Here is a 23,110-nt window from a genome sequence, read left to right as displayed (position 1 = left end):
TGCCTGGTAGGCATGGCTCCGAAAGGCCCAGTAATGCTTGGCCCCGAAAAGCCCAGTAGGCACAGCCCCGAAAAGCTCAGTAGGCACGGCCCCGAAAAGCCCAGTAGGCACGGCTGTATTTAAACTGGCTCCGAAAAGCCCAGCATGCACGGCCCCGAAAAGCCCAGCATGCTCGGCTCCGAAAAGCCCAGCATGCACGGCTCCGAAAAGCCCAGCATGCACGGCTCCGAAAAGCCCAGCATGCACGGCTCCGAAAAGCCCAGCATGCACGGCTCCGAAAAGCCCAGCATGCACGGCTCCGAAAAGCCCAGCATGCACGGCTCCGAAAAGCCCAGCATGCACGGCTCCGAAAAGCCCAGCATGCACGGCTCCGAAAAGCCCAGCATGCACGGCTCCGAAAAGCCCAGCATGCACGGCCCCGAAAAGCCCAGCATGCACGGCCCCGAAAAGCCCAGCATGCACGGCCCCGAAAAGCCCAGCATGCACGGCCCCGAAAAGCCCAGCATGCACGGCCCCGAAAAGCCCAGCATGCACGGCCCCGAAAAGCCCAGCATGCACGGCCCCGAAAAGCCCAGCATGCACGGCTCCGAAAAGCCCAGTATGCACGGCTCCGAAAAGCCCAGTATGCATGGCCCCAAAAAGCCCAGTATGCATGGCTCTGAATGGCCCAGTATGCGTCAGGGATGTGCATTAAGGGGAAGAGGCAGAGCCTCACCTGCCACGGAAAAAAAATAATGATAGAGCTTCGGAGGTCGTAGCTCAGCGACCTGGGTGTAGGTAGCCGAAGGTCCTACCTCACCACTGGTCAAAATGTGGGGCTCCCATTACCTATGGTTCTGGAGATACAGGGCTCCTTGTGCAGCCTGTCAGAAGTTACATACAGCGCGGCCAGTTTAAATACAAGCTGGCACAGACTTTGCAGCAGACTGGGGGCGGGGGATGAGCTCACAGTAACTTCTTGTCAGAGGCACTGCGTGCAATGAACAGCTTGGAGCCTTGGACCAATGGTAAAGCACCACTGGTCCAAGCTGTCCAATAAAAATGCTTCAGTGGAGGCTCTCCTCTCATTGCATTGTCATAGGACGGCGGCGAGTCTCTAAAAGACAAATACTCCCTTCCAGTCCTCTTACCTACAAGGAAAAAAACTTTGGTTTATAAGTATAAGGTTTACCCATAATCCCATGTTTTTCTCACACAGTTAAGAAGGAGAATCTGCTGCTGCTGAAAAGGTACTTTTTTATTCAAGCAAAATAATGTATTATTATGCTATATGTTATAACATGATCATTTATTATTTACTGTGAAATTACTGGTTTGAAGTTATAACTTTAAACTTCAGTAATTTGTCTGTTAAGCGCTCTGCTTAAACACATTTTTTTGAAAATATAGTAAATTACCTTAAAAACAATATATAATAATTATTTGTATATTACTTACTTATGGTAATTAACCACTTGCCACCCATGTCAATTCTGACACTTCTCTCCTACATGTAAAAATCATAATTTTTAGCTATAAAATTATTCAGAACCCCCAAACATTTTACACTGCTCAAAAAAAAAAGAAAGGAACACTTTGAAAAACACATCAGATCTGAATGGGGCTGGATCTCATGCTGGATATCTATACTGGTATGGACTGGGTAATGTGTTAGGATCTATACCGGTATGGACTGGGTAATGTGTTAGGATCTATACTGGTATGGACTGGGTAATGTGTTAGGATCTATACCGGTATGGACTGGGTAATGTGTTAGTATCTATACTGGTATGGACTGTGAAATGTGTTAGGATCTATACTGGTATGGACTGGGTAATGTGTTAGGATCTATACTGGTATGGACTGGATAATGTGTTCGTATCTATACTGGTATGGACTGGGTAATGTGTTAGTATCTATACTGGTATGGACTGGGTAATGTGTTAGGATCTATACTGGTATGGACTGGGTAATGTGTTAGGATCTATACTGGTATGGACTGGGTAATGTGTTAGGATCTATACTGGTATGGACTGGGTAATGTGTTAGGATCTATACTGGTATGGACTGGGTAATGTGTTAGGATCTATACTGGTATGGACTGGGTAATGTGTTAGGATCTATACTGGTATGGACTGGGTAATGTGTTAGGATCTATACTGGTATGGACTGGGTAATGTGTTAGGATCTATACTGGTATGGACTGGGTAATGTGTTAGGATCTATACTGGTATGGACTGGGTAATGTGTTAGGATCTATACTGGTATGGACTGGGTAATGTGTTAGTATCTATACTGGTATGGACTGGGTAATGTGTTAGGATCTATACTGGTATGGACTGGGTAATGAGTTAGGATCTATACTGATATGGACTGGGTAATGTGTTAGTATCTATACTGGTATGGACTGGGTAATGTGTTAGGATCTATACTGGTATGGACTGGGTAATGTGTTAGGATCTATACTGGTATGGACTGGATAATGTGTTCGTATCTATACTGGTATGGACTGGGTAATGTGTTAGTATCTATACTGGTATGGACTGGGTAATGTGTTAGGATCTATACTGGTATGGACTGGGTAATGTGTTAGTATCTATACTGGTATGGACTGGGTAATGTGTTAGGATCTATACTGGTATGGACTGGGTAATGTGTTAGGATCTATACTGGTATGGACTGGGTAATGTGTTAGGATCTATACTGGTATGGACTGGGTAATGTGTTAGGATCTATACTGGTATGGACTGGGTAATGTGTTAGGATCTATACTGGTATGGACTGGGTAATGTGTTAGGATCTATACTGGTATGGACTGTGAAATGTGTTAGGATCTATACTGGTATGGACTGGGTAATGTGTTAGGATCTATACTGGTATGGACTGGATAATGTGTTCGTATCTATACTGGTATGGACTGGGTAATGTGTTAGTATCTATACTGGTATGGACTGGGTAATGTGTTAGGATCTATACTGGTATGGACTGGGTAATGTGTTAGGATCTATACTGGTATGGACTGGGTAATGTGTTAGGATCTATACTGGTATGGACTGGGTAATGTGTTAGGATCTATACTGGTATGGACTGGGTAATGTGTTAGGATCTATACTGGTATGGACTGGGTAATGTGTTAGGATCTATACTGGTATGGACTGGGTAATGTGTTAGGATCTATACTGGTATGGACTGGGTAATGTGTTAGGATCTATACTGGTATGGACTGGGTAATGTGTTAGGATCTATACTGGTATGGACTGGGTAATGTGTTAGGATCTATACTGGTATGGACTGGGTAATGTGTTAGTATCTATACTGGTATGGACTGGGTAATGTGTTAGGATCTATACTGGTATGGACTGGGTAATGAGTTAGGATCTATACTGATATGGACTGGGTAATGTGTTAGTATCTATACTGGTATGGACTGGGTAATGTGTTAGGATCTATACTGGTATGGACTGGGTAATGTGTTAGGATCTATACTGGTATGGACTGGGTAATGTGTTAGGATCTATACTGGTATGGACTGGGTAATGTGTTAGGATCTATACTGGTATGGACTGGGTAATGTGTTAGGATCTATACTGGTATGGACTGGGTAATGTGTTAGGATCTATACTGGTATGGACTGGGTAATGTGTTAGTATCTATACTGGTATGGACTGGGTAATGTGTTAGGATCTATACTGGTATGGACTGGGTAATGTGTTAGGATCTATACTGGTATGGACTGGGTAATGTGTTAGGAAGGAAAGGATGCCACATTGTTTGATGGAAAAGAAAATGATCACCCTACAGAGGGCTGAATTCAAAGACATCCCAAAAATCAAAGTGAAAAAATGATGCAGCAGGGTAGTCTATTTTGCTGAAATTTCATTGTAGCAACTCAGAATGGTCCTCAGTAGTTTGTATGGCCCCCATGTGGTTGTATGCATGCTTGACAACGTCGGGGCATGCTCCCAATGAGACAATGGATGGTGTCCTGGGGTATTTCCTCCCAGATCTGGACCAGGGCATCACTGAGCTCCTGAACAAACTGAGGTGCAACCTGGCGGCGTCGGATGGACCAAAAATAATGTCCCAGAGGTGTTCTATTGGATTTAGGTCAGGCGAGCGTGGGGGCCATTCAATGGTATCAATTCCTTCATTCTCCAGGAACTGGCTGCATACTCTCACCACATGAGGCCGGGCATTGTCGTGCACCAGGAGGAACCCAGGACCCACTGCGCCAGCGTAGGGTCTGACCATGGGTCCAAGGATTTCATCCTGATACCCAATGGCAGTCAGTGTGCCATTGTTTAGCCTGTAGAGGTCTGTGTGTCTCTCCATGGATATGCTTCCCCAGACCATCACTGACCCATCACCAAATCGGTCATGCTGAATGATACATCAATAAAAGAACAGAACAGGCAGGAATTCAGGGCCAGAAACGAATTATAATACACTGTGAGAGCACCTGATCACTGCGAAGGAGACGTGCCATCTGCACAAAATGTGTCTACTGATCTGTGAAAGCAGCAAAATGCACGTTTTCCCATCCAGGAATAAAGTCCCACGCAGTGCGCAGCGCTCCTCACTTAGGTGTCCTCACTGTTGTTGCTTGAGCTATGATTCAGCAGCAGCTCTCAGGCAGTTAAAGTGGTATGAACCCTAAAAGCAAATACACTATATTACCAAAAGTATTGGGACACCTGCCTTTACACTCACATGAACTTTAATGGCGTCCCAGTCTTAGTCCGTAGGGTTCAATATTGAGTTGGCCCACCCTTTGCAGCTATAACAGCTTCAACTCTTCTGGGAAGGCTGTCCACAAGGTTTAGGAGTGTGTCTATGGGAATGTTTGACCATTCTTCCAGAAGCGCATTTGTGAGGTCAGGCACTGATGTTGGACGAGAAGGCCTGGCTAGCAGTCTGCGCTCCAATTCATCCCAAAGGTGTTCTAGCGGGTTGAGGTCAGGACTCTGTGCAGGCCAGCCAAGTTCCTCCACCCCAAACTCACTCATTCATGTCTTTATGGACCTTGCTTTGTGCACTGGTCCAAATCATTTGGTGGAGGGGGGATTATGGTGTGGGGTTGTTTTTCAGGGGTTGGGCTTGGCCCCTTAGTTCCAGTGAAGGGAACTTTTAAGGCGTCAGCAGACCAAGAGATTTTGGACAATTTCATGCTCCCAACTTTGTGGGAACAGTTTGGGGATGGCGCCTTCCTGTTCCAACGTGACTGCACACCAGTGCACAAAGCAAGGTCCAGAAAGACATGGATGAGAGAGTTTGGGATCGGCTTCCGCTGCTGCCTAATGGGGGCGGACGTGTGCGCGTATAGGTACGGCGGTTTATTTGCGATTTTTTTTTACCAAACATATGTAGCAGAAAACAAATTGGCCAAAAATGTTAAAAAATTTTGATTTTTACATTTTTTTGGGAATTTCATATAAAAAAATGTGAAAAATATTGTTATTTTTGCAAAATTGTCGCTCTTTGTTTATAGCGCATGATCAAAAAATCGCACAGGTGATCAAATATCACCAAAAGAAAGCTCTGTTTGTGGGGAAAAAAAGGACGTCAAAGGTTTGGGTACAGCGTCGCACGACCGCGTAATTGTCCGTTAAAGTCACGCAGTGCCGAATCGCAAAATAGGGCCTGGTCAGGAAGGGGGTAAAATCTTCCGGGGCTTAAGTGGTTAAAGGAAGCTAAAAAAAAAATAAAATGGATTTTTGTAAGAACTTACCGTATAATCCTTTTCTCTGGAGTCCATTGACAGACGCAGCTGTTATGACACAATTGGGTTATGCTGCCCCCTACAGGAGTAGTACTAGGCAGGAAAAAATTCATTGACACGCCTACAGGGGCTGTCCATAACGGCATAACCCCACACACACTCTGCCACAAGCCAGTTTCATTGCAAGCAGTGAAAAAGAAGACACAAACCATCCCCATAACAGAGGGACGGGTGTCAATGGAATTCAGAGAAAAGGATTTTACAGTAAGTTCTTACAAAAATCCAGTTTTCGCTATCATCCATTGACAGACGCAGCTCTTATGCTTCTTATACCTTAGGAACGTCCCAAAGCAGTGTAGGCATGAGAGGTGGGAAGAACGCAACCAAAAAAAAACTGAGACCGAAGTCCCAGCAGGAAATCTAGGTCCTACTCCTTCACTAGGCGGCAAGAAACTGGCTTGTGGCAGAGTGTGTGTGGGGTTATAACGTGAAGAACAGCCCCTGTAGGCGTGTCAGTGAATTTTTTCCTGCCTAGTACTACTCCTGTAGGGAGCAGCAGTGACACAGTGTGTGTGGGGTTATGCTGTGAAGGACAGCCCCTGCAGGCGTGTCAGTGAATTTTTTCCTGCCTAGTACTACTCCTGTAGGGGGCAGCATAACCGTATGGTTTAAGAAGCATAAGAGCTGCGTCTGTCAATGGACGATAGAGAAATAGACTTTCTGGAAGGATCACCAGGTGAAAATAAAGTAAAAAAACCCTAAAATAAAAAAAGAATGCAGCCATTAGAATTGGTAAAGTGCAATATAATAAAATGTTTGTTTTTGGGTTTAATACAACTGTAATGACTGCAGGGTATTGTATTTTGTTTCAGATTAATCTCCGGAGTAGCACTGCAGCCGGTAACAGAACAGCATTGTGCTCCAGTGACCCGGGATAGTGACTTGTTTCACCCCCTTGGCGGTGAGCGGTGCTATGTGTCTAATCGCTGCCAGGATCCCAGTGCATGAAGAACGTGGTGAGATACAGGACAAGCTGCACAATACACAGACATGCAATGACGTGTGACTAATGATTGCTACAAGTTCCAGCTCATTGCCCAGAAGCAGGTGACGCACTATATAGAAGGTACAGCTGTGTGTCCTCACACTAAAGGCATCGCAGGAACAATTCAGAACCCGGTGAATGGCCATATTTATGTATAAACAATGAAGAAAAAAGAGTGCATTATACGGCAATTATAGCAAGACAGATTTTCCCGGGGTCCGAAAACAGGAACAAGAGTGTTGGCAGCTAAAGAGGATAGAACCACAAAAGGAGACACACAGTTCACAACACTGAAGGGAAATTGTGCTTTAATTGCCAACATGAGGCTTTACATAGGATTGCCTCCCTGGTATCAATCCCAGCTACCCAATGTATTCTGCTGCTCAATCGCCATTCAACCACCATACAGTAACACTGATACAGAGTGCATGCTGTGCAAAATTAAAATTAAAAAATGGTACATTCCTGCAATACATACACCTTTCTCTCTTTAAAAATTCTGCAAGAAAAGTAAAATGCCCATTATTGCCCCACAGGAATTAGATTCCGTTGGTGGCTTCATAAAAGGTTCAAAGGTATGTATTCCTTGATTATGGGGCATGCCAGGTCGATGACGTCATAACCAAGGACGTCACAAGGGAACAGGGTCAGCCGGGGACGTCACAAGGGAACAGGGTCAGCCGGGGACGTCACAAGGGAACAGGGTCAGCCGGGGACGTCACAAGGGAACAGGGTCAGCCGGGGACGTCACAAGGGAACAGGGTCAGCCGGGGACGTCACAAGGGAACAGGGTCAGCCGGGGACGTCACAAGGGAACAGGGTCAGCCGGGGACGTCACAAGGGAACAGGGTCAGCCGGGGACGTCACAAGGGAACAGGGTCAGCCGGGGACGTCACAAGGGAACAGGGTCAGCCGGGGACGTCACAAGGGAACAGGGTCAGCCGGGGACGTCACAAGGGAACAGGGTCAGCCGGGGACGTCACAAGGGAACAGGGTCAGCCGGGGACGTCACAAGGGAACAGGGTCAGCCGGGGACGTCACAAGGGAACAGGGTCAGCCGGGGACGTCACAAGGGGGCAGGGTCAGCCGGGGACGTCACAAGGGGGCAGGGTCAGCCGGGGATGTAACAAGGGGGCAGGGTCAGCCGGGGATGTAACAAGGGGGCAGGGTCAGCCGGGGATGTCGCAAGGGGGCAGGGTCAGCCGGGGACGTCGCAAGGGGGCAGGGTCCGCCGGGGACGTCGCAAGGGGGCAGGGTCAGCCGGGGACGTCGCAAGGGGGCAGGGTCAGCCGGGGACGTCGCAAGGGGGCAGGGTCAGCCAGGGACGTCGCAAGGGGGCAGGGTCAGCCAGGGACGTCGCAAGGGGGCAGGGTCACCCGGGAACATCACAAAGGGTCACCCGGTGACGTCACAAGGGGGCAGGGTCACTCATCGGGTGGCCCCAGCCCTAAGGTTATTTAGCGACGGAGCCTGGCGTTCATCATGATTGACATTGGATCTACACCAGGGACATTTTATCTTTCATTTTTTAATAAAGAACTTGTCAAAAACTGGCTCATGTCTTTATTTACACTACTTTTTTTTCTTTGGGATGAATGAGTAGGGGTACCATGTACTCCATACTCATAACACAGAGGGAAGCCTAGATATGGTGGACCCCTTTGTTAAAGGGGGCTTCCAGATTCCAATAAGCCCCCCCCCCCACAAACCCCTACAACCACTGTCCAGGATAGTGAGAGAGGCCCTGGTCCCCATCAACATGGAGACAAGGTGCTTTGGGGGGGGAATACAAAAGCAGGCCCCCCCCGTGTTGAGGGCATGCGATATTGCATAGTCAACCCCTACAACCACTGTCCAGGATAGTGTGAGAGGCCCTGGTCCCCATCAACATGGAGACAAGGTGCTTTGGGGGGGATACAAAAGCAGGCCCCCCCGTGTTGAGGGCATGCGATATTGCATAGTCAGCCGTTAGGAACGTTTAAGAGCTTGTTGGAGCTGTCAGTGTTTTTTCTGCAGGCAAATCGCTCCCAAAAATGCAAAAAAACGTTTCCTGCTCTTAAAAGCCGAAGCTTCAAAAACACTTCTAGACTACAATAGTGTTCATGGACACATTGGATAAGGCCGGACATACGCAGTTCGAATCCCAGGGGTTTAGCTGGAACCGGCTGAGATTCGAACCATTAATGGGCAGGCTGGATGTACCAAGTTGAGCGATCAACTTGGGTACAACCAGCCTGCTGGATTCTCTTGCGATTATTGCTGCTAGTGATTATCACTGTCTTCTCCTGGCGTTCACAGTTCCCATCCCCCCCTCCGCCATCGGGAGCAGGCAATGGCTGGGCAGGAGGTCTGTGTTGATAGGGGATACATGCAGGGGATACATGCAACACCCATGGTTGCAGGAAAGAAATGTGCACCATGTATAGCCTGCCTAAGGCTCCTTTCACATGGTCCGCTGTCCGGTGCGGTCCGTTCTCTGCTCAGCGGGGGATCGATCTGCCGATCCCCGCTGAGCAGGCGGATGACAGCTCCGTTTCCGCTCTGTGTGGAGAGGGAGGTGTCAGAGCCCCGCTGTCCTCTATGGGGGAATCGGATGAGAACGGACCGCCTGTAACTTCTCATCCGATCCCATCCGATCTGATGCGCTGGACGGATGGAAAATAGGGTTTCCATCCTTCCGGATTTCACGGACAGGATCGGATGCGGATGTCAGCCGGATATGTCACCGGCACCGCTGACATCCGCTGCCCCATAGGGATGCATGGAGAATCCAATCAGGTCCGCCTAAAAAACTGACAGGCAGATCTGATCAGAACGCCCGTGTGAAAAGGGGCCTAACACTATTTTCTTCTAGAAGCAGAAAAAAAAAATGCTCAAAAGCTGCTGCATGGAGCATTTTTTTAAGCTAGTGTGCATGAAGCCTTACCAAAATGCACCTCCCCCAAATGTCCCACCTTCATCTTTAACACCACCAAACCATAACCTGCTCTACAAAGTACCCGGTGCTAAACTTTTTAAAGTTAATTTCTCGTCTGGATGGGACCATGTCTAACAAAAAATGATTGGCCTTTTCCTCGAATACCCAGGAAAAATTCATCAATAATTTACACCTGTGGAATATTTTTTTATCACACCGTATTTGCGCAGCGGTCTTCCAAATGCAACTTTTTTGGAAAAAATTCACTTTTTTTTAAAGTATAAGGAAAACCGTAAACTTAGCCCAATTTTTTTCCATAATGTGAAAGATAATGTTACGCTGAGTAAATAGATACCCAACATGTCATGCTTCAAAATTGTGCATGCTCGCGGAATGGCGACAAACATTGGTACTTAAAAATCCCCATTAAGAAATGAAGGTCAGTCAGTCCGAAAAATTGGGAAAACTTTGAAAGTGTCCCCAAGTGCAGTCACAAAAACCATCAATCGCTACAAAGAAACTGGCTGACATGCGGAGCGCCCCAGGAAAGGAAGACCAAGAGTCACCTCTGCTGCGGAGGATAAGTTCATCCGAGTCACCAGCCTCAGAAATCGCAGGATAACAGCAGCTCAGAATAGAGACCAGGTCAATGGCACACGGAGTTCTAGCAGCAGACACATCTCTAGAACAACTGTTAAGAGGAGACTGTGTGAATCAGGCCTTCATGGTAGAATATCTGCTAGGAAACCACTGCTAAAGAAAGGCAACAAGCAGAAGAGACTTGTTTGGGCTAAAGAACACAAGGAATGGACATTAGACCAGTGGAAATCTGTGCTTTGGTCTGATGCAGTGGTTTCTTAACCTGGGTTCGATCGAACCCCAGGGGTTCGGTGAGTCAGTCTCGTGGGTTCGGCGGAGGTCATTTCTGAACTGGTCTCTGAAAGACAACAGCAGAAGTCACACTGATTTGCAGTAAATATTCATTATTATGTTTTTGTGTGAAAATCATGTTTTAATGGTTTTGTTCTATGTTCTTAATGGTTTTGTTCATTTTGTGCACCTATGTATAAATATATACCTAAATATATACCGGTTTTGAATTTGAAAAAATCATATTTTATTTTTCCAATTAAGAAGGGTTCGGTGAATGCGCATATGAAACTGGTGGGGTTCAGTACCTCCAACAAGGTTAAGAACCACTGGTCTGATGAGTCCAAATTTGAAAATTTTGGTTCCAACCACCGTGTCTTTGTGCAACGCAGAAAAGGTGAACGGATGGACTCTACATGCCTGGTTCCCACCGTGAAGCATGGAGGAGGAGGTGTGATGGTGTGGGGGTGCTTTGCTGGTGACACTGTTGGGGATTTATTCAAAATTGAAGGCATACTGAACCAGCATGGCTACCACAGAATCTTGCAGCGGCATGCTATTCCATCCGGTTTGCGTTTAGTTGGACCATCATTTATTTTTCAACAGGACAATGACCCCAAACACACCTCCAGGCTGTGTAAGGGCTATTTGACAAAAAAGGAGAGTGCTGTGCCAGATGGCCTCCACAGTCACCGGACCTGAACCCAATCGAGATGGTTTGGGGTGAGCTGGACCGCAGAGTGAAGGCAAAAGGGCCAACAAGTGCTAAGCATCTCTGGGAACTCCTTCAAGACTGTTGGAAGACCATTTCAGGTGACTACCTCTTGAAGGGTGACTCTACAATTTTCATAGTCATGAACATAAAGAAAACTCTTTAAATGAGAAGGTGTGTCCAAACTTTTGGTCTGTACTATATATATATATATATATATATATATATATATATATATATATATATATACACACACATATACATATATACACACACAATTCTGTACCTCCGCCTACAGGGGGTGCACAGCAAAAGCCGATCTGCGGCTGCCAGGCACTGGATGTCCGCCGGCACCCATTGTTCGTCGGTAAAACATACAGAACAGAGCTCTCAGCCTATGTAAACAAGGACGATCGCCGTTCAAACAGGAGGAAAGGGATGGCGTTTGTGTCCCTGCAAAGGATAGAATAAATCCATCTCCTCCCTTCGTAAAAGCAGCATACACATGTTAAAAAAACATTGGCTAGGCATACAGTTAACCCTTTGATCATCCTAGATGTTTAACCCCTTTCCAGCCAGCGACAGTGCATATTTTTCACTGTATTAGTGTCAACAAAGTGTCAAACGTTTCAGTGTCTGATTTTCCGCCGCAATGTCGCAGTCCTGCTCTAAGTCACAGATTGTCCCATTACTAGAAAAAAAAAAAATACAATAAACATATCCCACAGTTTGTAGGTGCTGTAAATTCCGCGCAATCCAACCAAGATACACGTATTGGGATTTTCTTACCAAAAACATGTAGAATACACATTTTTCCTATTTGATAGGTTTTCTAGCAGAAGGTAAAAAATGATTAATTTTTTTTTTTTCAAAATTGTCGTTTTTTTGTTTAGAACGCAAAAAATAAATGAAGAGGTGATCAAATACCACCAAAAGAAAGCTCTATTTGTGGGAAAAAAAGACATTTTATTTGGGAGCAGAGTTGCACAACCGCGCAATTTTCAGTGAAAGTAATGCTGTGCTGCATCACAAAAAAATGGCCTGGTCATAAAGTGGGGTAAATCTTTAATAGCCATGCAATATTTTTTATTCATGTCTGGAATTTAGCTTCAAGTATTTTCCTGTTCATGAGCAAAAGTTATAATTGTTTAAGACTTCCAAAAAAAGAACCATCCACTTACCACCTATCCTGGCATTGTAAGCGATGCCCACAATACAGTAGGAGTTATTGGCAGATGCGGCCACTTCACCAGCACAGCGAGTTCCATGTCTGCAGGGGAAAGGAGGACAAGGTTACATATAAACAGCTTCTACACAAGTGCTAGATGGACCATTCTATACAATACACCTTATGTATATGCTGCCAATTAGATTATACAAGATTTATATAGCGCTGTGACGGGAGTCACTTTGGGCGGGGGGCTCAGGGAACAATCCCCCCCCTTCTTTGCATAAGGACACAGGGCGGGGTAAGCTACATTCAGTACCATGACACACAGGTATATTCAACTTTCCAACAGTAGACAGTCTTTAGGAATGGCTGCTGGAGAAATCCTCCCTTCCCTCTAGCAGCTAATCCACATATACATACACATCCCATAAAAGGGTGATCCCAAGGCAGACAGAAACAATAGAACAATGGGATACAGGCACCTAACAATAACAAACCCCACCCCCACCTCAAACTATCTAGCAATGGTCTATGAGACAAACTTCATATATTTCTTGACGAATATTGTTTATAAATATTACTGTCCTAAGTAAAAGAGCCCCTTCATTCTTTCAACACAAACCACACATATAGAACCCAGGATACCCGGGCTAACACAAAATGCTGAGTCTGGTGTGGTTGTACAGACCCGACTGGTGTTCTTGGTCACCCTATGCCCCTAATAGACGCAGTGACTTACACATAGGAGGGGCCGGGGGATCTGGACAAGGAGTTTCCCAACCTCTCTATGGTAATCTGGGTTCCACAAGCCCCTCCGCCCAAAGTGACTCCTGTCACAGGCGCCAACAGTTTGCAAAGTGCTTTACAATATAAAGGGGGACAGAACGATTTCAATAAAGAAGGTAAAGAGGACCCTGCTCTTGGAGCTACAATCCAAAGGGAGGGGAGATGGTACAAAAGGAAATAGCTGCTGGGGATGGTCTGATTGAGGTTACTCAAGTATAGTTCTTAGGTGGAGGTGGGGTAGGCTTCACTGAATCAATGAGTTTTCAGGGATCGACTAAAGGCGGCCAGAGTACAAGCTGACCAGGCTGTGACAGAACCCACTGTCACTGTGTGTTTTGGAGGGGACTGTGCGCAAGCCTCCTACCGACAGACTATGGGCCAGAAGCTACTGGAGTTTGGCGCTGCAGCCTTTTGACTTTACCATCCACTACTGCCCTGGGAAGCAAAACGGCAACGCCGACGAATTATCCAGGAAAACAGACATTGACAAATGATCCGTGAGTACTCCCCGGACATCCCCAAGCCGATCAGTTAGGATCAGACTGTGTATGCCGGCTTGGTTCTGGGGGAGCATTGTGGCAAACACAGCCACTGTATATTGTCCTTCATGTATGCATTATGTTTATTGCATGTGTATACATTTAAGAACCAAGTGTTTGGAATGTAATGCTACAGCCCTTCTCCCCCCCATCCCCTCCCCCCTCCTGTTTCTGTGTCTAAGTGTGTGGATTCATGACACAGACAATGGTCTGAGCTGGAGACATCTCTCTGCAGGGGGTGTGTATTAAGACTGCCTGTTTCAATGTACAAATGTTCAGTTCCCATTGGCTGGTCCTTGTCCCCTTCCCGCGCTGTGGCAAGGCTAAAGGGAGTTTCCCTAACTGTGTGTAAAACTGTATGTCTTGGAATGTAATAAACAGTTTAAGCTCTGCATGGTTAACCCTCAACACCTGTGTGGATTGTCTCGTGATTGAGGGGTTAAGGGCTGGGTATGGCTTCTCCGCAGGCTGTGGGTGCGTTTGGAGGACAGGAGACACAGGTCCGGCGGATGTGCCCACCTGGGGTACAAAGATCCGTTACATTGGTTGGCAGCGGTGGGATGTCTCCTGCAGTCCAGGACATCTAAACCACCACCAGGGTTCAAGATCTGGGCAGCTGCCGAGGAGTGATACGGGGACCAACCAGCATGAGAGCTAAGTTCGGGAGGAGGCTGCAAGGCATGCGGAAGCACCATCGGGGACCAGCGACAGAGCACACCAGGCTGGGAGGATGTGATCCGCCGGCAACTCTGGCATGAGGCGCTAAGCCACGAGCGGCACCATCAGGGGAAGATCCTTCCCTCCTCCACAGAGATGTACCGGACTCAGTACTGTGCGTGAGAGGTGTTCCTGAGGGAACGACCGCGAGATGAAGAGAAGACGGAGCTCGGAAGATTGGTCCAGGAGGAAATGAGGCTGGACGCCAGCTACAGAGCCCTCCGGTGGTTCGCGGCTCAACTGTGGCCAGGTACAGCAGAGGGCAGCCCGACAGAAAGCGTTGGCTATGGCGGCGTGTGGCTGCTCCATCAAAAAATGTACGGAGACCCAGACTTTGGGAGCGATGAGGAGTGGCGGCTGGAACACATTCTGGATTTCCGAGATGAGGTGCTGGACCTCCCCGACGAGGCGTGTGACCTGGAGGAATTGGAGTTCCTGGTTGAGCAGGAATGGGAGCTCGAGATTGCCTACAAGCGGCTGTTTGACGGTGATCAGCAGCCTGGCATGGCTCCCGTTGCCTGGGACTGTCCGAGAGAAATAGCAGACAGTCACAAAGATGAGAAGCAAATAGGGCCAGGGGTGACCCTGCATTTTCCCGTACTAACTGCAATGGAAGAAGCAGCGATGATACAGAGGGCACTGCGAGCGCTAGAATGCTGGAACGCACCGGAGGTCCCTCAGGCAGCGAGACAAGCTAATAGCATGAAGGTCTCAGAAGGGGGAGTTGAGACAGGCGCTGGAAGGCTGGGAAATGGTGATCAGCAGCAAGTCCAGAGTATCTCATCTGGTGCCCCAGCAGAAGCGCTGGCTACAGGGCAGAGTGCCCCTGGCATCTGCCCATCCTCAGAGTTAGATCCAGGGAGTCCGAGGGATGACCTCAGTGAGCCGTTTCCCCAGCACTTGGACACTACCCCAGTGTTTTTTGCCCCAGCAGAAGCGCTGGCATCTGCCCAGCAGAAGCGCTGGCATCTGCCCAGCATCAGAAAAAGAGTCGGATCCGGAGAGTCTGAGAGAGGATCTGCGTGAGCTGTTTTCCCAACAGCAGATATCCCCACCGGGAGTAGAGGAAGCAATTCTCCCTCCCCAACAATTGGACACTACCCCAGTGCTTATCCCCCCCAGCAGAAGCGCTGGCTACGTGGCAGAGTGCCGCTGGCCTCTGCCCATCCTCAGAGTTAGATCCAGGGAGTCCGAGGGATGACCTCAGTGAGCCGTTTCCCCAGCACTTGGACACTACCCCAGTGTTTACCCCCCCGGCAAAAGCGCTGGCTACAGGAGAGAGCGCTGATGGTCTCTGCCCAGCATCAGAACCAGAGATGAAGAATCCGGGAGACAGTCCCTGCAAGATACCTTCTCAGCGGCTGGTAACTACACCAGGGGAAAAGCAAGTACCTTTTTCTCCCCAAATGCATAGCCCTATCAGCCTACATTCCCTACCAGCGGAAGCGCTGGCATCAGGATTATTCAGCTTCCCCCCAATATCTGCAACCCTGCCCTGGATCAGAGGAGTGCAGACAGCTGTTCCCATTCATGGGAGACCCTATGTGCAATTTTGCTCCCCAGCGCCAGAGTCGTACTTTTACTTTTCCTGGTTGCCTGGGGTGGAAGTTTGTGACTAACGCAGGTCCAGACCAATTGAGGGTCAGGAACCTCTTTAGTCTGTTTTTAAAAGGGGACAAATGTGACAGAATCCACTGTCACTGTGTGTTTTGGAGGGGACTGTGCGCAAGCCTCCTACCAACAGACTATGGGCCAGAAGCTACTGGAGTTTGGCGCTGCAGCCTTTTGACTTTACCATCCACTACTGCCCTGGGAAGCAAAACGGCAACGCCGACGAATTATCCAGGCAAACAGACATTGACAAATGATCCGTGAGTACTCCCCGGACATCCCCAAGCCGATCCGCTAGGATCAGACTGTGTATGCCGGCTTGGTTCTGGGGGAGCATTGTGGCAAACACAGCCACTGTATATTGTCCTTCATGTATGCATTATGTTTATTGCATGTGTATACGTTTAAGAACCAAGTTTTTGAAATGTAATGCTACAGCCCTTCTCCCCCATCCCCCCCCCCCTCCTGTTTCTGTGTCTAAGTGTGTGGATTCATGACACAGACAATGGTCGGGGCTGGAGACATCTCTCCGCAGGGGGTGTGTATTAAGACTGCCTGTTTCAATGTACAAATGTTCAGTTCTCATTGGTTGGTCCATGTTCCCTTCCCCCGCTGTGGCAAGGCTAAAGGGAGTTTCCCTGTGTGTAAAACTGTGTCTTGGAATGTAATAAACAGTTTTTAAGCTCTGCATGTTTAACCCTCAACACCTGTGTGGATTGTCTCGTGATTGAGGGGTTAAGGGCTGGATATGGCTTCTCCGCAGGCTGTGGGTGCGTTTGGAGGACAGGAGACACAGGTCCGGCGGATGTGCCCAGCTGGGGTACTAAGATCCGTTACACAGGCATTCTGGGGTAGAGAGCTCCAGAGGATGGGAGAGGCTCTGAAGAAGTCCTAGAGGTGAGCGTGGGAGGAGGTATCAAGTAAGCTAGAGAGCAGGAGGTCTTGAGAGAAGTGGAGGAAACAATTTGGGCGAAATGTGCAGATGAGTTTGGTAAAGTGGGGGGGGGGGGGGCAATGTTGTGGTTAGTATTTTGTATTTTATATGGATGGGGTAGGGGAAGCCAGTAAGGAGCTTGGCAGAGAGGAGCAGCAGATGCACACTGCCCACCTCTTACACTTTTCCCAACTGAAATTTACTTAGTACAAATCAAGCCCACCATCCAACACTCCATTCCTAGACTTTTTCCTCACCAGTTATAATTAGGAGTTCCAGGACAGCAAACATCATCTAATAAGGTTCAGTCCAGCATTAAAGTGATAATAATCCCTTACATATACAGTGGATATAAAAAGTCTACACACCCTTGTTAAAATGTCAGGTTTCTGTGATGTAAAAAAAAAAATAAGATAAAGATAAATCATATCAGAACATTTTACACCTTTAATGTGACCTATAAACTGTACAACTCAATTGAAAACGATGCTTCCGCCCGGACCGAGAGGCCGCTACCTGTAATCAGTCACTGGTTTGCTGGGACTGTGGGTGTGCACCATGCCCTCTCCTTACTTCACCTTATTCGGCTACCGGCTCACTCCCAGCCGGAGTCCTGTCAGGCCGTGAGTAGGGGCGTGACGTCACGCGCGCCCCCCGCCCCCCTGCTTCTGACTGCGGCTCCCTCTCAGCCGGGCGTGACATTATGTGCACGCCCCGCCCCCCTGCTGCTCTAAATGTGGTTGCATAAGTGTGCACACCCGCTTATAACTGGGAATGTAGCTGTGTTCAGAATTAAGCACATTCAAACTCATGTTAAATAGGAGTCAGTACACACCTGCCATCATTTAAAGTTCCTCTGATTAACCCCAAATAAAGTTCAGCTGTTCTAGTAGGTCTTTCCTGACGTTTTCTTAGCCGCATCCTACAGCAAAAGCCATGGTCCGCAGAGAGTTTCCAAAGCATCAGAGGGATCTCATTGATAAAAAGTATCAGGAGAAAGGTACAAAATAATTTCCAAGGCATTAGATATACCATGGAACACAGTGAAGACAATCATTATCAAGTGCAGAAAATATGGCACAACAGTGACATCACCAAGAACTGGACGTCTCTCCAAAATTTATGAAAAGACTAGAAGAAAACTGGTCAGAGAGGCTACCAAGAGTCCACAGCAACATTAAAGGAGCCGCAGGAATATCTGTCAAGTATTGGCTGTGTGGTAGATGTGACAACAACCTTCCGTATTCTTCATATGTCTGGGCTATGGGGTAGAGTGGCAAGAAGGAAGTCTTTTCTTACTAAGAAAAACACCAAAGCCCGGCTACATTTTGCAAAAACACATCTGACGTCTCAAAAAAGCATGTGGGAAAATGTGTTCTGGTCTGATGACACCAAAAGGTTGAACTTTTCGGCCATAATTCCAAAAAGTTATGTTTGGCGCAAAAACAACACTGCACATCACCAAAAGAACATCATACCCACTGTGAAGCATGGCGGTGGCAGCTGCATGCTTTGGGGCTGTTTTTCTTCAGCTGGAACAGGGGCCTTAGTCAAGGTAGAGAGAATTATGAACAGTTCCAAATATCAGTCAATATTGGCACAAAACCTTCAGGCTTCTGCTAGAAAGCTGAACATGAAGAGGAACTTTCATCTTTTAGCATGACAACAACCCAAAGCATACATCCAAATCGAAGGAATGGCCGAGCCAGAATAAGATTAAAGTTTTGGAATGGCCCAACCAGAACCCAGACCTGAATCCCACTGAAAATCTGTGGGGTGATCTGAAGAGGGCTGTGCACAGGAGATGCCCTCACAATCTGACAGATTTGGAGTGTTTTTGTAAAGAAGAGTGGCCAAATATTGCCAAGTCAAGATGTGCCATGCTGATAGACTCATAGCCAACAAGACTGAGTGCTGTAATAAAATCAAAAGGTGCTTCAACAAAGTATTAGTTTAACCTCTTGCCGACTGCCCAGCATTGTATTACTGCGGCAGGACGGCTCGGCTGCGCAAAATCACGTAATACTACCTGATTTCGCGCACGAGGTCTCGGCGGCCCCAGCACCACTGCGATCCCGCTGTGTTTGGACACAGCAGGAGGCAAGCCATGGAAAGAGTGGCGGCGATTGCCGCCAGCCTCCCGCAATCGTCAGAGAAACTGACAGAAGACCCGCCTGCCTATGTAAACAAAGCAGGTGAGTCTTCTGTCAGGCAGGCAGAGATCAGAAGTTTCAGCTAAGCTACAACCCCGATCTCTCTGTGCCTGTCACAGAGCCCATCCACCACACAGTTAGTAAGCATAATTAGGTACACCTTAACCCCTTTGATCACCCCCCAGTGTTAACCCCTTCCCTGCCAGTGTCCTTTATACAGTAGCAGTCAGTGGCGGCTGGTCATAAGGGGCGCAGGGGCGCTGCCCCCCCCCTATCCATGCGACCAGCCCCCTAAACTACATGCGGGGCGCCGGACCCATGGAGTTCCATAGGGCTTTTTTTTTTAACCATGTGATTAGAGCCAGAGGCTCTCACAGGCTAAAAAAAAAAGGGTGGGCTCGGGGCGCAAGCCCACCCAGTTGTGTGACAATAGCGAATGAAAATTCCCTATTGTAACAAGGATCCTCCTCCTGGCCAATCAGAAAGTGGGTTTTGAGACCCGTCTCCCGATTGTCCGAAAGGAGAAGCCATGCCATTGGGCATGGAGGAGGAGGGAGGCGATGCAGAAGAGAGGAGGAGGAAGCCGAAGCCGCCTGTTGCTGCATCCAGGCAGGGTAAGTGAGAGGGGGGGGGGTACTGCCTGTCCTGTCTTCTCCTCTCCCGTCTCCTGTCTCTCTGGGGTCCGGGGGGGGGGGATTGTGTGTGGCCTGGTGTGGTGGGGGGGGGGGGGGTATCGTGCGGTCGGTCTGCCGCCCCCCCCCCCCCCCCCGGAGCACCAGCCGCCACTGGCAGCAGTGCTAATGATCACTGTAGTAATGTCACTGGTCCCCAAAAAGTGTAAAAAAAATGTCAGTTAGGGGCCCGATCTGTCTGCCGCACCGTCGCAGTCCCGCTAAAAAACGCTGATTGCCGCCATACAAACAAAAAAAAGAAATGAAAATTCCAAAAATCGATCCCATGTTTTTAAACGTTATAACCTTTGCGCAAACCCATTAAAATACGCTTTTTAGGATTTTGTTTACCAAAAATATGTAGCAGAATGCAAATTGGCCTAAACTGATAAAAAAAATTAGATTTTTTACATTTTTTAATTGGGAAGGTTTTATAGCAGAAAGTAAAAAATATGGCGTTTTTTTTCAAAATTGTCGCTCTTTCTTTGTGTATACGGGGCTTCAGATTGCTTGGTGTCTGCATAAACTGTCAGAAGTAGCTCATGCAGATAGAGGAATGGAATGAGTCCATTCACCCAACCCCTTGTTTGCAAGGGTTCGGTCACATGCGTGGTGCCCTCTGAAGAGTGATCTATGTTCCTATCGCTTTTCAGAGGGCATTTAACCATCAGTGAGGCAGCGTTCTATGGTTTTCTTGCTGCCTGATTTAACCCTGTGAATCCTGTGCAACATTTGTGTGCATGTGAGATGGTGGCAGTGCGGCCCCATATACTTGCATGGGTCACGTTCAGCGGCGGTAAGGCCAAATTTCTTGCACAGCCCGGAGCGGCTGCATGTCTGTGTTCAGACAGCTATAAATCTGCTGTTCAACCACCTGCTTTTACTGCTCCCTGGCTGCTCATGTCAACAAGCCCTTATGACATGACCAGACAAAGTGGGAAGCCCAATATAGAGCTATTGAGATGAGAGAGGGATGTGCTGACAGTCTAGCAGGAGAGAAGTCTGGAGGTCGGGGATGGGGGGCTGACAACACTGCATAGAAACTGTGTTGTAGGACCACTAAAGTGGGGAGCTGACGAATTCTAAGCAGGGTCCCCCGTAAATATAATGGTACTTGCATTGTTTTTTTTTTTGTCAAAGATATAACATAGCCGCCCCTGAGGACCTTGGGGAGAAGACGCGAGGGGCAAGACGCGAGGGGCAAGACGCGAGGGGCAAGACGCGAGGGGCAAGACGCGAGGGACAAGACGCGAGGGACAAGGACGCGAGGGACAAGGACGCGAGGGACAAGGACGCGAGAAACAAGGACGCGAGGGACAAGGACGCGAGGGACAAGGACGCGAGGGACAAGGACGCGAGGGACAAGGACGCGAGGGACAAGGACGCGAGGGACAAGGACGCGAGGGACAAGGACGCGAGGGACAAGGACGCGAGGGACAAGGACGCGAGGGACAAGGACGCGAGGGACAAGGACGCGAGGGACAAGGACGCGAGGGACAAGGACGCGAGGGACAAGGACGCGAGGGACAAGGACGCGAGGGACAAGGACGCGAGGGACAAGGACGCGAGGGACAAGGACGCGAGGGACAAGGACGCGAGGGACAAGGCCAGAGGGACAAGGACGCGAGGGACAAGACCAGAGGGACAAGACCAGAGGGACAAGACCAGAGGGACAAGACCAGAGGGACAAGACCAGAGGGACAAGACCAGAGGGACAAGACCAGAGGGACAAGACCAGAGGAATATTTTTAATAAAGGACTTCTCAAAACCATGTCTTGTCATTATTTACACTACACTGCCTTTTGTGGGGTGAATGGGTAGGGGTACAATGTATGCCATACTCATTCACATAGGGAGGGGGTCCAGGATCTGGGGGGCCCCTTTGTTACAGGGGGCATCCAGATTTCGATAAGCCCCCTGCCCGCAGACCCCCACAACCACCGCCCTTCTCATCAACAAAGGGACAAGGTGCTTTGGGGTGCAGATCCCCCCCTGCTCCAAAGCACCCCCCCATGTTGAGGGCGTGTGGCCTAGTATGGTCCAGGAGGGGGTGGGGGGTCTTTCGCTCGTCCCCTCCCCTTTCCTGACCTGCCAGGCTGCATGCTCGGATAAGGGTCTGGTATGGATTTTGGGGGGGGACCCCACGCTGTTTTTTTTCCCCATTTTGTCGTGGAGTTCCCCCTCAAGATCCTCAGAGCGCAAGTCGCACCACAAGTCGGATCATCCTGATCCGACTTGGATGCCACTTCCATTCAAATCATTGGGCTCCCATAGGGAAACATTGATTTTCACATAAAAAACAAAAACGTACAACGTAGCTTAATGCTGTATAAGCAACATTAAGCAGCGTCAGACATTTTTACAGCTCTGACGCTGGTCCTCAGAGCGCACTGGCCCTGGGTTTTTTTTTTTGCAGCTTGAAAACACCTATGCCACTTACAGCTGTAAAATGTCTGTGTGTGCATGAGGTCATAAGATAACGTGGGGAGGCGTTTTTAAACTGGAAAAAAAAAAGAAACGCCTGGCACTCCTAAAGGCAGCTGCAAAAACGCCCTGTGTGCATGGGGCCTTATTCTAAGCAAGAAAAAAAAAAATTGTGATTCTCATTTTATTCAGAATCGTGCAGCTCTAGTGTAGAGCGCAAAAAAATAAGCGCAGAAGTGATCAAATACCACCACTCTATTTGTGGGGAAAAAAATGACCTTATTTTATTTGGGTACAGGGAACGCAGTGCCACATCGCAAAAAATGGCCTGGGGTAAATCTTCTGGAGGTGAAGTGGTTAAATGTACACCGTGCTAGGTGGAGTTCTAGAAGATTATTCCCCGGATTTCAAATTACGAGTAGAAATACACAACGGCAGAAATCAGACATTCAGCCCAATAACGCACTTATTTTCATTGCTGGCGTCATAGCGTGGACTCGGATCCTGGTCATCCCCATTGACATCATGGCTGGCGTATGGATCCTAGAACATAAAAATGGCAAACAGTGAGAGGAGGAGGAGATTTCTTTACAGGACAAGCATCTGCAGTATGGTTTTAGGACAGCAAAATGAAACTATGTACAAAACAGTTCTCATATAATACTATTACAAAAAAGAAGAAATACATTTCTGGGTGTAAAGTTGGGGGCGTAAGGAAGGACTTATATATATATATTTTATATTTTTATTTTTTTTTTGTTCTTGCAATTGTCGTTGCTATCTTTATGTGCATGTGTACGGTATGATTGATTTATGTATAAAATCAATAAACAGATTTATAAAAAAAACAAAAAGTTGGGG

The 23,110-nt window shown here is 47.9% G+C and overlaps 1 protein-coding gene across 1 annotated transcript in view; it reads right to left on the bottom strand.

The window, feature by feature from the left end:
* The window catches only part of PCSK6 (proprotein convertase subtilisin/kexin type 6), a 487,218-nt gene that overhangs the window by 208,343 nt on the left and 255,765 nt on the right, over positions 1 to 23,110 (bottom strand). Inside the window, exons 5-6 of the mRNA XM_082254401.1 lie at positions 22,716 to 22,792; positions 12,424 to 12,512 (exon numbers count right to left, since the gene is read on the bottom strand). Coding sequence (XP_082110527.1) covers positions 12,424 to 12,512; positions 22,716 to 22,792 — 166 coding nt within the window. The remainder of the gene's footprint in view (positions 1 to 12,423; positions 12,513 to 22,715; positions 22,793 to 23,110) is intronic.

Source organism: Pelophylax lessonae (genome assembly GCF_965119305.1).
Source record: "Pelophylax lessonae genome assembly, chromosome: 4".
NCBI lineage: Eukaryota > Metazoa > Chordata > Amphibia > Anura > Ranidae > Pelophylax > Pelophylax lessonae.
The sequence above is the reverse complement of the archived record's forward strand: the minus strand, read 5'-3'. Positions and strand labels throughout refer to the sequence as shown.